General features: G+C 42.8%; 1 protein-coding gene across 1 annotated transcript in view; it reads right to left on the reverse strand.

The window, feature by feature from the left end:
- UTP25 (UTP25 small subunit processome component) overlaps positions 1 to 18,567 on the reverse strand; it is a 180,849-nt gene that overhangs the window by 133,203 nt on the left and 29,079 nt on the right. The window contains exon 3 of the mRNA XM_069233959.1: positions 1,411 to 1,669. Coding sequence (XP_069090060.1) covers positions 1,411 to 1,669 — 259 coding nt within the window. The remainder of the gene's footprint in view (positions 1 to 1,410; positions 1,670 to 18,567) is intronic.

Here is an 18,567-nt window from a genome sequence, read left to right on the forward strand (position 1 = left end):
CATGTTAGGGTACTCTAATATCTGGATGTGTAATTAAAGTAGCTCAAAACTTAATAATTTGCTAAAAAGCTTGTGAGAGAGTTACAGGAGTCATTTCATTACTTTACCTGTATAATTCCAAATATAGAGATGGGCTAGAAGGATAAGATGAAAATAATTTTTTAAAAAGGCAGACAGCAGTATGCAGAAAGGTATAATTTATTCCTCTAAATATCCTCTGCTGTTACTGCCAAGAACAATGTGCACAATACTGATGCTTCTGTGTTTTAAAAAACTGTGAGTTGTGTGTAGAAAACAGTCTGTAAAATGTAAAGGGCATATTATATTAAAAAAAAGAGGGACATCACACTTGTCCCATTAATTAATTATTACAATTGCCAGTCAGCAATTAAAAAAAGAGCTAAACCTCAGCAGACTTCTTAAGCGAAGCCCTGAGAACAGCAGGTTCTCCATTTAATATAGTTTGTCCTTTTTATAGCATAGTGCTAACAGTGTGTCTCCAAAGGAATGCTTCCGTGTCTTTGTAGGCCTGTAAATACATGGATTTTTAGGTGCCAAGGATGTTATTTGCTATGGTCTAGATGTAGCGGACAGGATATTTGGACAATTACTGGACTGTGCTCAAGTTATATTGGCGATGGAAGGTAGCAGCATAACCCAACAGGTGAATGTGGCATTAATGGTTGGCGGTGTTGTTGAAAGAAGAGTAGCAGACTGCCAGAACAAATATAGCAAAATAAGTTTGGAGGATTGCCTTCACAACTGCCACTGGAAGTGATGTTCACACAAAGTGTTTGCCCTACAAATATCAAAAAATGGATGCACGCCTTTAGAAAGTGATGATGCTTTAGCAGAGAAAGAGTGTGAAAGGTAAGGTCTCTAGGTAATGTAGCATTTGGAGATACAGGAAACAGTCGAGCATTAGATGTATTGGACGTATTCCTTCCTACTAAGTATACGAGCTGTACTGCTTGATAATGTCACATAAAAGTTTGCAAAGCACCACTACATTTCCCCCCGATTTTTCTTATCTCACCTCTACCAGGTATAATAAAAATGGGGTAGTTTGCTAATGGGAAAAAAGTGCCATTTGTTCATATGCTAGGTCACAGAGTTAAAATGTAATTAAGTGTCACTGGTATCCACAGTGTGAATCGAAGCTTAACTAAACATGGCTAAAACTGGGATGTTTAAACCCTACTCCACATTAAGCTACATCAAAACAGACAAAGTTGTGCACGATTACTTTATCAGAGGAGTGTAATTTAGACCACATGAGCAAGTGAGGTAACACTGCTGTTGGTAACAGCATTATAGAAAACAGATAGAAAACAGATTGGTCGATCACTGTCATGCAGTAAGTTATTTGCTAGCTTGCTGTTAAAATATTAGCACATTTAAAATAATTACCTTTGTCTTGGTCATGTCCTTCAGTGTTCTCTTCATCACTATCTGTAACCTGCCCATCTTGAATTTCTTCGCTTCCTGTTTCTGAATCGTCACTCTGCTCCTCATTATTTTCATCATCTTCATCACTGTCATCATCATCCTCCTCCTCATCATCATCAGATAAGCTTTTTAACGTTGACAGCAGCTTATGATACATAGAGACCTGATCTTGTTCAGTGTCTGCATCACTTTCTGCATTTGACTCATCTGAATTTTCAGGCTGAAGGAAAATGTTGAAATATAAATAAAACTGGATTTCAATCAAGTGTCCTCAACTGGTACTTTGGTACTTTCAGAAACAAAATTCAAGGGATTTTGTTAATCAAATGAGCATGCAAAATCTGGCAGACAATTGTGTCATAGTATGTGGGGTAGTCTCAAATTGAACTGAACAATGCATGCAACATCCAGGCAACAGATTTATGATTTGGAGGAGAGTACCTGCCTAGGAGTGCAATGAAACATAAAAATCTCGGTCCAACCCAACAATGAGTATGATGTCTTTGTTAAATGAATTTTAAGAGGTGCGCAGGATAATCAGAACAAATAAAAAAAAAAAATTCTTCTGCATCATTTTCAGATTCCTCAGCATAGATTTTTTGACAATCCCAGCCTTCAAGTGGCCTCCATGCAGAGAGTCCTTTTCCTCCAAGAACTAGGGGCCAGATGTACCAAAGGATTTTACCTATTCTGTGTCTATGGGAAAATGCTTTAGTACATACGGCCCTTAATCCTTTCCCTCCTTTTTAGAAACTGATCACACTGCTCATAGTAACATTAATAAGAGTGCCACCACATATTTCCATCATTCAAGTATTCCATGCTACTGTTATTGGAGCAGAATTTGTAAATCTTTAGTACATTTCCTTAACATACTGCCTAAAATCAGGGACTTCGGGAAAAGACTCTACCCAAAGCCACTGTTTGATACCAAACTGTTATAGAGATCAAGTTATGATTGGATGATATACTTCAATTTTTGTACTTGTAAGATGAGAAATAAATCAATACAGGAATACGGTTTATAAGGGTAGGAAAAAGTATACCTAGTCACCCCAGTACTACACGTTCTCCAGCAATCAACCAAACATAAAAGTTGAATCATCTTTAGAATGTGTAAGCAAACTTTTCTCATTCACTCCAAGGAATGCGGGTTAGCATTATCTTTGCATCAATCAGACAGAATTGTTTTAATCACCATATATGAAGAAGGTACCAGTCCTGTCATTGAATTCTAGAGTGAGTGCATCATAGAAGTAAGGTTGTATTACTGTGGCCACATAAAAACAAATTGCACTATAATTTATTTCACCATTTGCCCATCTCCCATACGAATTGGCTACTCACTGAATCACTCTAAACTGCCAAGATCTACCAACTACAACAGCCCCTTGGCAGATGTTGTCTGAGATACAAATGAGGACCTCTTATCTCAGCTGTTTCATTAATGATCTCAGTACAGAATTTGTGGTGTGTGTAGACCAAATTATCTATATGTCAAACTCCAACAATTCTTGCCAAATTCCACTACGATTACCAAGGGTTTTAAGGCCATCAACATTCCAACCAAGTATTTTGAGTATTATCATTTATGTTTAATTATATATTTCTTTCCTGCACAGATTCCATTAAGATTTACATTGAACAATATTGTTCTCTGTACTTCTTTGCTAATCTTACAAATGTTTTACCACAAACTCTGCCTCACCTACTCCATCCCACAGGAAAAGCCATTATGTGCTAAGGTGGGCACCACTTTCCCTCATTTTTGTCTAATTCTATAGAGAGTATGTAGTGCAAAACATTATAATTGTTCTAGAAAGCTGTGGAAATATAGAATGTAAGCCTTCAAAATTTGGTTGTATATGAAAAATGAACAGCATTGCAAACGTTAATTTTCTTTACAATTTATTTTGATTTTATGTAACAATGACAGGCGTGCGTAATGATATTTGTGTTTTGACCACTGACTCCACGTTGCACTTAGCCTAAAAGCACACCATCACATTAGTGACCATCAGCTTCATTTTGCCTATTCACTTTATTTTAGCGTTAGCCACCGCCACATTAAAAGCTGCAAGTATTTTTCCATGCCCACGTTATGCTCATGTTTTTACTCTGCATGTCTGCGTCTTCTTTCTAACCAAGGACTTAGGCTGATAAGAATGTACTAGGATGATGTTGATGGTACAGCAAGGAACGGTTTTGTTTTGAGAAGGCACCTTGGGATCTTGGCAAATTCCAACATGTTCCGTTCAAAACTAACCTGAAGTAGCCAGCATTTCTGAATAACAAGTAGGGAGTTGGGGGGTGGGGGGAGGGTGGTTTCGAGAAATTTCCCCTCTGGCTTGTTTAAGGTATATAAAAGACCCAGGATTGACAGTGGGAGATTCAGAAACTTTGGCCAGGATTGAGACGTCAAAATGCCTGACATTCCATGAGGGTAGCTCTCGCTTTCTCTTCCACAGCCGATCTTGGAGTCTACGGCTTCAAGCTACTGAGAGAAAGATGAAGAAGCAGTTGTGCCCCATGGTGATACATTTTTTACTAATTATTTGCTTTGCACTGTGTGTATATATATATATATATATATATATATATATATATATATATAAAAATAAATATTAGGGATCTGTACCTTTGCATGTATATATTTGCTGTTTATAGACTGAAGATGCTTTCTACATGCTTTCATTTTATTGTTGAGCCCATTTTAAATGTGCACTTTCAGTTCTACTGACCTTCCTTGCAGAGTGATTTAATATATGTCTTCTTTAGATTAAGAGGTACATTCCAGAGATTTGTTTGACTCTTTTCAGTGAGTGTGTATTTTGGCTTGGTCAGCAGTAAAGCAAAACACTTTAGCGTAGTCGGCAGGCTAAAGGGTGGCTGGAAGTTGAAAATGTACGATTTAGAAGTGAAAATATGTTTGGCATGAAGTCAAGGGCAGCTGAAAATACATGTGAAATTAAAATCTCTTATGATGTCTTGGCAAATGTGTTTTCTTGTTTATCAGGACTTTCCTAATTTTGGGACGGGTGCTGGGATAAAACAATATTTTAAAATGTTCGTACATGTTTAAAAAAGGTGCTTTTTGAACTGAATGTTGCAGGAGGGGTTGGATACTCCTCTCTTCTTACAGGAAAATTAATGGGAGTTGTAAGCAGTTAGAATATGAAAATCAGGAATTAGAGAAACAATGTATTGACACAAAAAATACTGTAACTATTCTGTCTTGTCAGAATAAGTTATTACAAGATCAGGCTGATATCTACAAGCCGTCGCAGGGACAGCTGATTTTTCAAACGCTAGTGATGAAAAGCTTTAAAAAAAAAGTGGGGGACCAAGGTGAGCCAGAGGAGCATAACATAGTTTGTGCTCAGCCAGCATGTACAGAAATAAAAGAACAGTTACCCACAGAATTTGACAGGAGTTGAAATCCATTCTTTAAAAGATTACACCCAGCAAGAAGTTAAGGATGTTAAAGATATAGTCACAGAGCTTTTGCAGAGTAAAATGTGGATGATTAATTCAGACAAGACACAGGGACCCTCAAAAAATTTGAAGTTTCTAGGGATTCAGTGGAATCAAGGAAATACAGAGGTGTAGCTAAAGGCAAAACAAAATATTTTGCAGTTTGCCACTCCCAGCACTAAGCAAGAGACACAGCAATTCATGGGATTGTGTGCATTTTGGAGCCAGTATGTCCCTCATTTGAGTCAAATCTTAACCCTTAAGTACAAAGGGACAAGAAAACACATGAGTTTGAAAGGGGTGAAGAGCAGCAGTGTTAGTGTGATTTGGCAAAAGAAGCAATTCAACAGGCTTTAGACTTGTGTCCAGTACAGGACGGAGACACTGAGTTGCATGTAACTGTCCAGGGGCAATATGTAAATTGGAGCAGGTGGCAAAAGCACGGAAGAACAAGGGTGCCTCTGGAATTCTAGACTAAAAAATTAACTGATGGGACTCTGAGAAACTGGAAAGAGCATTTAAAAGAAGCTCTCCAGATTCTGAATAACTGACCATTACAAAATGCTGAAACACCCCTGATACAACCACAAGTGGCCACCAAAACCATCATGTACTGGGAAACACAACCTGGAGTTACTGCTCCTTACAGAGCCACACCAGAATCTGCAGGTCTTGACGTACATGCTTACAAAATTGCCCAACTTGTCATAATTCCAGTGTATGGAGGATTGGTGAGGAAGGGGACTGCCCCAGCCCTTCTTATTGTACGTGGGGAGGGAGGTTTTGGTTCGACTGACAAAAACCCTGGTGCTAAAGTGTGGGTGGAACTCCAAATGGCCCTCCAGAACCTGCAGAAATGATAGCCAAGGGCCCCAATAATGTCCTGCTGATCATGAGACTAGGAAACAGAAAATGGGAGCACATCCCAGCTGACAAATGTTATTTGCGAGAAAAACCATACTTGTTTCTTTTACAGATCATACAACAGCTTGCCTCGGACCACGAGGGTGCTGTTGGGTCTCCCTTCGGGTGTGTGCGTGTGGGGTCGGGAGGGACCCAACACCCCCAACTTCAACCTGATTGATCGATCCCTGCTTCTTTTGAAGGGCAATACCTATGGATCCATTTGGTGCATGCTGTGCTTCACAGATCAAAGTCCTGCTGGGGAATAATGCGGAATACCATGGGTATCCTATCAACCTGTTTGACTGCAATTCTAATGGAACCAACCACATGGCTTGTTATAACCTGGTGACTGCTGCCAGTCACATTAAGCATTTTAAGTTGTCAGGTGGCTGACTATTCTTGTATGGGAACCTCACATTTACTTACATTCCAGCAAACATTACAGGTGGACCATGTACCTTTACATGATTAGGACTCATGATGTTTCCATCTAACTCTATACATACTTGTTATCTTAGAGACACTATTCAGTTAAATGAAGACTTTGATGCAGACATTAAATTATTATCCAAAACAGAATATATAAGTTTAAGTCTTTCTATTGTAGGTGTGTCTGGTTTAGCTGTTCAAAATAACTGAATGATCAATAAGTTAGCACTTCTAATGGTTAAAAAATAGCATTTACACTTCTATTGCTTTACAGTGATTGCTCTTATCAATTCATTATGTTGCTGTGTACAAAGGATAGCTAATTTGCTTGTAATGTTTTAAAAGTTAAAAGAAAAAAATAAGTTGATTTTAGGAATATAGGGTATATGAGTCCTTGGTCAAAAGGGCGGAGTGTAATGATATTTGTGTTTTGACCACTGACTCCACGTTGCACTTAGCCTGGCAGCACACCGTAACATTAGTGACCACCAGATTAATTTTGCTTATTGACTTTATTTTAGCATTAGCCACCACCACGTTGAAAGCTGGATGTATTTTTCCATGCCCAAGTTCTACAATGTGCCTTTTGCTCATGTTTTTATTTTGCGTGTAGGCGTGTTCTTTCTCACCAAGGGCTTAGGCTGATAAGAATGTACTAGGATGATGTTTATGGTACAGCAGGGAAGGGAACGGTTTTGTTTTGAGAGAGGGCACCTTGGGATCTTGGCCAATTCCGACATGTTCCTTTCAAAAGCAACCTGAAGTAGCCAGCATTTCTGAATAACAAGGAGGGAGCGGGGTTTGGAGTCTACGGCTCAAAGCTAATGAGAGAAAGATGAAGAAACAGCTGTACCCCATGGTGATTAATTTTTACTAATTATTTGCTTTGCATTGTGTATGAATATATATGTATATCTGCAGCTACACATGCCATCGAACATATATATATATATATATATATATATATATATATATATATATATATATAATTAAAAACATATATATATATACACACACACACACAAAAGGTAATATTATTATATATATATATATACACACACACATATATACACACACACACACATAAAAAGGTATCTGTACCTTTGCATGTATATATTTGCTGTTTATAGACTGAAGATTCTTTCTACATGTTTTTGTTTTATTGTTGAGCATATTTTAAACGTGCACTTTCAGTTCTACTGACCTTCCTTTACGAGCCTTGCAGAGTGATTAAATAAATGTCTGCTTTAGATTAAGAGGCACATTCCTGAGATTCTTTTGACTCTCTTTTCAGAGTGTGTGTATTTTGACTCAGTCAGCAGTAAAGCAAAACAGATTGCACACTTGTGAGTCAAGTTTCAAGCTTACAGGAATCATATGTCATACCTAGTATTGAAGACCTGGCCCATCAGACTCCACCGAACCCTTCTTTTCATATGCAAACCAGGCTGATCTCTTTGATATGGATTCACCATTTCCCACCATGCTTATGGTGTTCCTATCTATGGAGGGTAACCGCTGTTTAATTCCATTAATAATCTTTAGTATGATGTATCTTTGGCCTACTACAGTCACTGTATCAAATACAGTTTACATTTCCAATTCACATGGTTTCAAAATATATATAGGGAGGGGCGCCAGCAGTTAGGGGAATATAGTTAGACCTTGTTTTACTGTTACGCTGTTCCCAAATTGCCAGAGTTACTTGTGAGGAACATAAATCCTATGCTCTGTGTTTCTTCAGCAACTAAGAAATGTTCCTAGTGCATACCAGCTATTAAATGGTCCACAAAGCACCATTACATTTTTCAAAATTTTTCTCATCCCCATTCTACCAGGTATAGGATTGTACTGCTTGATAATTTTACATAATATCCGGGTGTAAAGAAATGGCTCCCTGTTGCAGTTACCCCCCCACTTTTTGCCTGACACTGATGCTGACTTGACTGAGAAGTGTGCTGGGACCCTGCTAACCAGACCCCAGCACCAGTGTTCTTTCACCTAAAATGTACCATTGTCTCCACAATTGGCACAACCCTGGCCCCCAGGTAAGGCCCTTGTAACTGGTACCCCTGGTACCAAGGGCCCTGATGCCAGGGAAGGTCTCTAAGGGCTGCAGCATGTCTTATGCCACCCTAGGGACCCCTCACTCAGCACAGACACACTGCTTGCCAGCTTGTGTGTGCTGGGGGGGAAAAAATGACTAAGTCGACATGGCACTCCCCTCAGGGTGCCATGCCAACCTCCCACTGCCTGTGGCATAGGTAAGTCACCCCTCTAATAGGCCTTACAGCCCTAAGGCAGGGTGCACTATACCACAGGTGAGGGCCTAGGTGCATGAGCACTATGCTCCTACTGTGTCTAAACAAAACCTTAGACATTGTAAGTGCAGGGTAGACATAAGAGTTTATGGTCTGGGAGTCTGTCAAAAACGAACTCCACAGCTCCATAATGGCTACACTGAATACTGGGAAGTTTAGTATCAAACTTCTCAGAATAATAAACCCACACTGATGCCAGTGTTGGATTTATTAAAAAATGCACACAGAGGGCATCTTAGAGATGCCCCCTGTATTTTACCCAATTGTTCAGTGCAGGACTGACTGGTCTGTGCCAGCCTGCTGCTGAGAGACGAGTTTCTGACCCCATGTGGTGAGGGCCTTTGTGCTCTCTGAGGACAGAGACAAAAGCCTGCTCTGGGTGGAGGTGCTTCACACCTCCCCCCTGCAGGAACTGTAACACCTAGCATTGAGCCTCAAAGGCTAAGGTTTCGTGTTACAATGCCCCAGGGCACTCCAGCTAGTGGAGATGCCCGCCCCCTGGACACAGCCCCCACTTTTGGGGGCAAGTCCAGGAGAGATAATGAGAAAAACAAGGAGGAGTCACTGGCCAGTCAGGACAGCCCCTAAGGTGTCCTGAGCTGAGGTGACTGACTTTTAGAAATCCTCCATCTTGCAGATGGAGGATTCCCCCAATAGGATTAGGGATGTGCCCCCCCTCCCCTCAGGGAGGAGGCACAAAGAGGGTGTAGCCACCCTCGGGGCTAGTAGCCATTGGCTACTAACCCCCCAGACCTAAACACACCCCTAAATCGAGTATTTAGGGGCACCCAGAACACAGCAAGATAGATTCCTGCAACCTAAGAAGAAGAGGACTGCTAAGCTGAAAAACCCTGCAGAGAAGACAGAGACACCAACTGCTTTGGCCCCAGCTCTACCGGCCTGTCTCCCCACTTCTAAAGACACTGCTCCAGCGACGCTTTCCCCAGGGACCAGCGACCTCTGAATCCTCAGAGGACTGCCCTGCATCTAGAAGGACCAAGAACTCCAGAGGACAGCGGCCCTGTTCACCAAAGACTGCAACTTTGAAACAAAGCAGCAACTTTGAAACAACTTGCGTTTCCCGCCGGAAGAGTGAGACTTGACACTCTGCACCCGACGCCCCCGGCTCGACTTGTGGAGAACAATCACTTCAGGGAGGACTCCCCGGCGACTGCGAGACCGTGAGTAGCCAGAGTTGCCCCCTCTGAGCCCCCACAGCGACGCCTGCAGAGGGAATCCCGAGGCTCCCCCTGACCGCGACTGCCTGCTCCTCAGATCCCGACGCCTGGTAAAGACTCTGCACCCGCAGCCCCCAGGACCTGAAGGATCCGAACTCCAGTGCAGGAGTGACCCCCAGGAGGCCCTCTCCCTTGCCCAGGTGGTGGCTACCCCGAGGAGCCCCCCCCCTTGCCTGCATCGCTGAAGAGACCCCTTGGTCTCCCATTGATTTCAATTGAAAACCCGACACGTGTTTGCACACTGCACCCGGCCGCCCCTGTGCTGCTGAGGGTGTACTTTCTGTGTTGACTTGTGTCCCCCCCCACCGGTGCCCTACAAAACTCCCCTGGTCTGCCCTCCGAAGACGCGGGTACTTACCTGCTGGCAGACTGGAACCGGGGCACCCCCTTCTCCATTGAAGCCTATGCATAACTTGAACCCCGTAGGTGGTTTACTTACCTGCAAAAACTAACAAACTCTTACTTCCCCCAGGAACTGTTGAAAATTGCACTGTGTCTAGTTTTAAAATAGCTATATGTGATTTATGTGAAAAGTGCATATGCTATTTTGCTAATTCAAAGTTCCTAAAGTACCTGCCTGCAATACCTTTCATTTGAAGTATTACATGTAAATCTTGAACCTGTGGTTCTTAAAATAAACTAAGAAATTATATTTTTCTATACAAAAACCTATTGGCCTGGAATTGTCTCCGAGTGTGTGTTCCTCATTTATTGCCTGTGTGTGTGTACAACAAATGCTTAACACTACTCCTTTGATAAGCCTACTGCTCGACCACACTACCACAAAATAGAGCATTAGAATTATCTTTTTTTGCCACTATCTTACCTCTAAGGGGAACCCTTGGACTCTGTGCATACTATTCCTTACTTTGAAATAGTGCATAGAGAGCCAACTTCCTACACCGGGTCACTCAGGCCTCCTGTTTTTCGCAGTAGGGTGCTATCCAGTCATGTTTTTCCCCAATGCAAACAAAATTATGACCCATCCTTACAGCCTGCAGAACGATGAGGCGGGTGCTGGTAGTAGGATGGATTTAAAGAGGAACAGGATTCAACACCAAGACAGCCAACCAGTGTGCCAAGAGCAGGGGCCCGTTGACACCTACATAGGTCATGCCATTTGTTTGTATGGCAGTGAATGGTTCAGTGTCTGCGATTTGGTCAGGTAAAGTTGGAATCCTGAAACCTTTCCACAGTTTGACAACTCAGCCATAAGAGTAGGGGTGAATACAGCCAAATCAGTGATCATGCATGGTATTTCAGCTGTAAATGGCATTAGTTTATGCATTTTGTTACCCTCCTAAATGAACTTTATATCTACATCCCTAAGTATATTCTCTGCTAAAGGTTTCTCTGTAAGGGCAAACAGCACTGGTAAAAGCAGACAAACTTGTCTGGTTCCCCCTCCCTTCTCTGAACTGCCTTGTGTCCATTCACTCTTACCATCTCCTGGTGCTCTTACAGCAGTAAGGCAACCAAGTGCTGAACCTGGGTTCGATCCAAAACGCTGTCAATGTGCATTAAAGGAAGTGCAAGATGTCGCGGCTGAGTGTCTTTCATGCGTCCCAAAAAAAAGTTCAATTTTTGTGCATTCACTGTACATGTCAATCAAATGCAGTAGCTATTTAGGACCTCATTAGGAGTTTGGTGGAGGGAATTACTCTGTCCCAAACGTGAGGGATATCCCGCCCGCTGTATTACATGTTCCATTATAGCCTATGGAACTTGTAAAGCAGCGGACGGGATAGCTGTTTCGTTTGGGATGGAGTAATCCCCTCCACCAAGGTCATAATCAGGCCCTAAATGTTATCAATGCAGTGTTTGCCTAGGCTAAAGCGGATTAATCCGCCCAATCGTCCTTACTAGTGTACCCCCAAGTCTCCTTGCTATAATACATAAACAGTTTCACGTCAACATTCAGCAGTGAAATCAATCTATAGGAGCTGCAAAGCAACTTGTCCTTGGGATGACTTAGAGCCCTACATGCACCACGGAACCAGTGATGTTGGCCCCTCCCCCACATCCACCCTGGAGAAAGAATGAAAAATGTTTGTCGGTTCCTTAAAGGAAGTTCTGTTAATAAAAAAATATATATATAAGTGCCATAAATTTGCCCAGCCTGTGTGACTTTAGTATAGAGATTTCTGTAATGATGTCATCTATGTGTATGTTCCTTTCCAGTGTTTGGCTTTGTGTATCTGGGAATGCCTGCACCTGAATCTCCCTCAGATATAGCTCCATCTCATGTGCCTCTCGGGTGAATAATGTCTCAAAGAATTCACAAAAACAGCCAGCATTGTAGCCATCTTTGTTTCGGAACAGTCCGGTTAAGTCTATTACAGCAGAGACCCAGTAAATATTGAATATCCCTCAAAGCCTACATGTCAATAAATTTCCCTGCTTTGTTTCCTCGGTCATAGTATTTCTGCTACACTCAAAAATGAAGGGGTCATACCCTGACTTGGGCCCCAACTGCAGCTAATGTTCAGGACCCTTACGCAGAGCCCATTAATTTATTGATAATCTCCTTCTCTTTCAGATGGGACTCTAATTGCCCTCTCTCGTTCCTGAGAAGTTTGCTCAGTCTGACCGATTGTGAGCCGAAGCACCCCTGTGTCACTGCCTTAAATGCATTCCAGAGTGCTGACACCTACGTGCTCCGTCATTGTTGTCTCAGGGGTACTTCATGCAATTAACATTTGCCTTCTACTAGCTCTTTGTTTGAAGTAGGTTACCTTACTCCCCATTCATGGCCTTCCAAGTAATCCATGGCTGCTTGTTCATTGTGATCATGGCATTGTCAGATTCACATAAGTGGTCAACCTCAGTAACAAAAAAAAAAAAAAAAAAAAACAAAAAAAAAAAAAAAACACTAACGTCGTTGCCCTCAAGACAAGAAAGTGATCAAGCCGCACATAAGTGCAATGACCACGTAGAAGAAGGTGTAGTCTAATGCTGCGGGGTGTTGCATACACCAGATGTCTAGTGGGCCTACATTCTGACATCATACAAATTCCTCCGCTGGTAAAGCCCATGCATGGCCTGATTTCTGTGCCAAGTGAACCTGCATGCCATTCATAACTATGTTCAGAACTATGTTGAAATCCTCTCCAATAATGACCTGCCCTGTGTCTCCTCAGTTATGTCACCTACGGCACTCAAAGATTATTCCTGCCCTGAGTTGGGGACAAACAGTAAAGCAGCTGATAAAATGTATGCACCTATTTTTATTACTACAGCAAGTACACTTCATTTAGCGTCATTCCAAGACCTTAGATATTTTTTTTCAAGGTTGCACTGCTACATTTCCTTATTTGGAAGGACCTGAGGAGAAATACTGCTTAGGGGATATCCTGGTCTGCGTCTGAGACCAGTCAGTTCGCAGTAGGTGGATTTCCTGCAACAGACACATGTCCAGTTCAATGATATGTAATATGTTCAAGATTCTGACTTCTCTTAATAGAGGAAAGTAATCCTTGTTTGATGAACGCTAACCAGCTTACTCACATGTGAGCAGTTTATTGCAACACTCAATCTGGGAAGTTGTGCAGCAGTTACAATGAGTATACTCCCCGGGCCATCTTTGTACACCTACAATTATAGTTCATTTTCTCTGTCATGATCAAACTTCTCCCTTCCCCTTCTCCATTTAACACCAAAGAAATTGTGAATCAAATCCAACCAATTAATAACTTGTTGCAACCCCTGACCCCCCCCCTTGTGGTGATGAGTGAACTACCCATAATATCCTACTGGCCCCCAGATAACTAACCCCCTCTTAGACAGTACTTTGATCCACAAGTTGAGATCCCACCCAACTACAGTCCCTCTACCCCACACGCTTCAAGATCCCTCCCTCATGGTGTCATTGGGAACCTGCTGAACAAGAGACACTTTACTCCATTCCGTTGCTTGGATCACTTGCCGGCCTCGTCTCGACTTCAGTCTTTTTCTTTGGGGAATGGCTGGTGCAGGTTGCATGCTGGATGGCTGCTTTCCATTCCTAGTATATTGTTCCACCTTCCACTTATTTGATCATGTAGAACGTCTTGAGGCTGAGATACTCAGGTGTTTGTCTTCACTTTGCAAGATCTTGTATGCTTCCATTAATTTCTTCACTTGGTATTGTTGGCTATTCCATTAAAAGATCAGACAGAACGGATAGCCCCACTTATAGGGAATTGTTAGACATGACAACCTTGGTGTTGTCTTTCCCCAAACTTTCCGTCTTCACCACTCCTGTTTTCTAAAATGTGTTTTTGTTGGCATTGGGACTCTGTGCACTTAACCACTGCTGACCAGTGCTAAGGTGCCTGTGCTCTCTTCCTAAAATATTGTAAAACTGGCCTACATCCGATTGTCCCTTTTATGTGGTATTACAAGTACCCAGTGCATGTAAATTCATTGCCACAAGTGGGCCTGTAGCACTCATTGTTCCACCCACTAAAGTAGCAGTCTAAAACATGTCTAAGGTCTGCCACTGCAGCCTGCAGTGCTGTTTTGAAACTGCCAATTCACCGTTGCAAAACCTTTTGCCAGACCTAAACCTTCCTTTTCCATACATAGAGGTCTCCCCTAAGATAGGCCTAAATAACCAATAGGACAAGGTGCATCGTATTAAAAAAGTAGGACATTAGTTTATAGGTTTTACATGTCCCGGTAGCAAAAAACTCAAATTTGTTTCTCAATTCTGTAAGGCCAATCTCTCCCAATGGATAACTTTTGGTTACACTAGTACATTTAATAAGTGCTATTGTTTTTTATTAGGAGCAGGTATATCATGTTTGGACTGACATTTATTGCAATTTAAAATCCTCTTTAATGGTAAAGTCAGATTTTATGTCACAATTCTGAAAATGCAACTTCCAGAAAGTGGGCATGTTCTTGTTCTAACCATTTGGTGTCTGTTACCAGGGACCTGGATCACATGTCCATGCAGTTAGGCTTTGTGTATTCTGAGAGGCAGAAGGGCTTTGGAAGGATGGGTCACCCTGACAAGATGAATGGAGGCAGAGGTGTTGCATGCCCCACTTACACTTCAAAAGGCTACCTCTCACATGTACGCACACACAATCCCCCCACTGCACATGGAGCCTTGGCAGGGGAAGGATTTTTCCTGAACCAGATATAGGCGTAGGGTAGAAGATTCCCCCACTTCAAAGGCTAGCACCAGGTATAACAATTAGACCCTCAGAACACCTCTTTAGTACACTTCTGAAACTGTGGAAGACTTCAGAGGGACTGCCCTGCTGCTTGAGGGCTGCCTTGTTCTCCAGAGGTCTACCCTGCTGGTTGAGGCCTGCCTTGCTATTCAAAGAACTGCCCTGCTACTGGAGGCCTGCCTTGCAGCTTGAACCCAGGACTACTAGAGTGACTTCAAAGGCTAGTTGGCTGGGCTACGGTGTGAGCTACAGGGACATAGCAAGCTCCAGAGACCTTGAACTCTGCATCTGGTCTCTGCTGGAGTGAGTCCTACCCCCCTAAGTGGTGCCCCTCCAGTACTAAACTTTTTAAAGTGGTGTTAGAGGGGCAACTCCTACTTAGCGCTAAATGTTTGGACTGACAGAAAACCGGGACCTATTCACCTGCCAACCTGCCCTCAAGGTGTATTGCTGGTTGGTCTGAGTTTGCGGTAGCTTCTGCTACGTTCTACTCCGTAGCAGCAAATCCTGTTCCATAGAAGTGCTCATCAACGGTATCCAGCCTCATGGAGCCCTCCTAGGCTACAGCTTCCAGTTTCGCCCATTGTGGGTTTTCAAATTCCCAAAAGTTATCTAAGTTTGCAGGAAAAATGCTTCACCGGTATGACAGAAACAAGCTTCCCCTCAACGACAACCTCCTCAGCCTAGAAATCGGGCTCCTCCCGCTCCAAGCATTTTCATGGCATCACCAACTGCTTCACCAAGACTTAGCCTAGAATTCCCCCGCGATTCTGACGACTCCACGGCCAGAGCCTGCTGCCTTGCCACGGTGAACTCCGTCTGACTTTTGTGGTTCACCCGGACAAGGATTGTGGTTGTTGTCTGAGAAGGATTTTCACCCAGCTCAATAAATAACCCCTTTTCTTACAGGCATCTTGTTTGTTCTTAAGACATCAGTAATAAGATGGAATTCTCTTCACTTATGTAGTGACAGAGGTCCTGAAAGAGAGCAACTTCTAAAGTTTCTGTGTTCTTTAGCTGCCATCTTTTCCTTTTGTTAAAAGTGGTTCACTCTTGTTAGGATGTCAGGAGCATGGCTACCTGGTTGGTTGGCTGTCTGTGTTCTATCTGTGCTGTCCAGTTCTAGTTCCTCATTGTTGCCGCTGCTCAGAAGAGCCCAGAATATGAGTCTGATAAAAGACTCAAGGGGTCAATACGCACCACATTACGACCATGGCAGTTGCGCCACAGTACAACTGGCAGTTTACCTCCACAGGAGGGGCTGGCAGTGCTGACGGTCCTAATCTGCCACTGCAGCACTGCAAGCAGCAGCACCCTGGGGATTATGACCACCTCTCTGCCAGCAGTTACATGGTGGTAGCACCGCCATGTAAAGGCTGGCAGAGACAGGGTGCAGGGGGTTCCACAGGGGGCCCCTGCACTTACATGGGCAGTGCAGGGTCCCCCCAGCCCAGCCCCGTTGCGAACACCGTGGCGGGTGCTGCTGCACCCTACGCACTACAGCATTGCCGCCGGCTCAATGCTGTAGGCTGTTTCCCTGTGGGAAACTCTTAATGGGGCTCGCAGGAAGGCTGCTGCACTTGGGTGGATGGCCTTTTACGTCCGCCGCAGTCGTAATGACCCCCTCAATGTCTGTGCTCTCTGATCTGAGGCACTCCATGAACACGGATGCGGTGTATGAGCATTTCTCTAAATCTTGAGTGCCTGGATATCCTCACTGGCGATAAGCTGCACATTACAAATCAACATAACAAAACAATAAAGAAAATGTTTGTTCTATCTTCCCCTGCTTGCTCTGTATTGAGATGTATTGTATCTTGTGCCTGTGTCAAAACTCTCAGAGTTTTGATATGTTATTTAGGAGGCAAGAATAAGTGCTCTGCTTTGCTACCTGGATAGAGCTGAGGTGTCTTCCTTGGTAGATTATAATTGAGTATTATTATTATAGCCTACAGTAATAATAATTATACTACTTGATCTCAGCCCGGTTCACTCTCACACATTGCTTCTATTTGGGTGGAATTCAAGGAAAAACACTAGGGTGGCTTTCATCTTTCATAAAAACTGTACTCATTTTTTATATCCAATACTGCTTGTATCCCAAATCTTTCATCTGTGGCATCCCTCTAAGGTCAGCCCTGAGCCCTACACTCTTCTTTATCTGCTTCCATTAGTGATTCTAACATATAGGGCCTCATTACGAGACTGGTGGTCTTAAGACTACCAGCCTCACAGTGGTGGTCAGGACCACCGCAGCTGTTGCGGTCAAACCACCACATTAAGACCCTAGGGTATGAAAAAGCTGGTGGAGAACAGGTGCAGGGGACCAAAGGGGTCCCCTGCACTGCCCAGGTACTTGCACCCTCGCAATGTTCACTGTCTGAAGAGCAAAGAGCAGGTCACCATTGTCTCTGAAGGCTTGGGCACCTGCGTATCTGTTATGGCAACCTAGATTTGAGAAAACGCTATGAAACTCAGTGGAGACAAGACAGAAGTCCTTTTTTTTGGAGGCACACCATAATTTTGGGCTTACTTCTGGTGGCTGCAGAAACTGGGTAAAGCATGAACTCCCATATATTCAACATGGAATTTTGGCATCATCTTTTGCAATTTTCTTATATTTATAAAACAAATTGATGCCCTGACATCAGCATGTTTCTTTTACTTTCATGTGCTATGCAAGATTGCTACAATACTCGCATTAGAAGGTTGCAAATTAGTGTTACAGACTTTCGCATATTCATGTTTGTAACTCCCAGTACTTCGGTCTTCTCAGGTATCATCTGCAAAGGATTTAGCTTTGCAAAATCTTACTACCCAATTGCTGCTCAAACTTTCCCCCCACATCTACACTTAAAATCAAATTAGAGTTTACTGGCCCCCCTTGGCCAAAATAAATATTTTTAAACATTTACCTACCGGCTGCCATCCAAAATGCTGGACAGCACACACACGAGTGCTAGACTAATCAAATATTTTCCCAGGCGCAATCTGCATTGAGAGCATGATTATTTTTGTGAATGCTCCTCTCAATCAATTGGCACCTAAGGGGATGGTAAGTGGAGGGTAAATGGGGCTTAATCTTTCCTTTATACACTGTAATTCAGCCTTAGATTGCTTGAACTACTAACCACCCCTTTATTAGCAGGAACACAAGCAACTCCAGAATGGCTTTGGATACATTCGACTTCATAGAGAGGTGCAGCTTGAAACCCTGTGAGGACCAACGTCTGTGCATACTCACACCACTCAGAGTTACCGCCTTAGACAACAACAAAAAACTGTAGATGGATATAACAGAATTAACATGGAATACTAGTAGTCTGGACGCATTTCAAAAATAACTATGAGCTAGTCTGTGCTATTACAGAAGGGGGCAAGAAAATATAAGTTTGCCTTGGTTTTGCCCCAGTAGCAGTGGTCTGGCTCCAACTTTGCAATATACAGTCTCAGGAGAAGACCAGTGGGGAGTTTCCTGGAGGTAGGGAGGATCTTTCTTCCTCTTACTGCTGGGCATGTTCTTGGCTGCTCTAATATGACATTATAAATTTCTGCCAAATTATACACAATTGCCAGTTATGGGTTTGG

The sequence above is a fragment of the Pleurodeles waltl genome, chromosome 5 (genome assembly GCF_031143425.1).
Source record: "Pleurodeles waltl isolate 20211129_DDA chromosome 5, aPleWal1.hap1.20221129, whole genome shotgun sequence".
Taxonomy (NCBI): Eukaryota; Metazoa; Chordata; class Amphibia; order Caudata; family Salamandridae; genus Pleurodeles; species Pleurodeles waltl.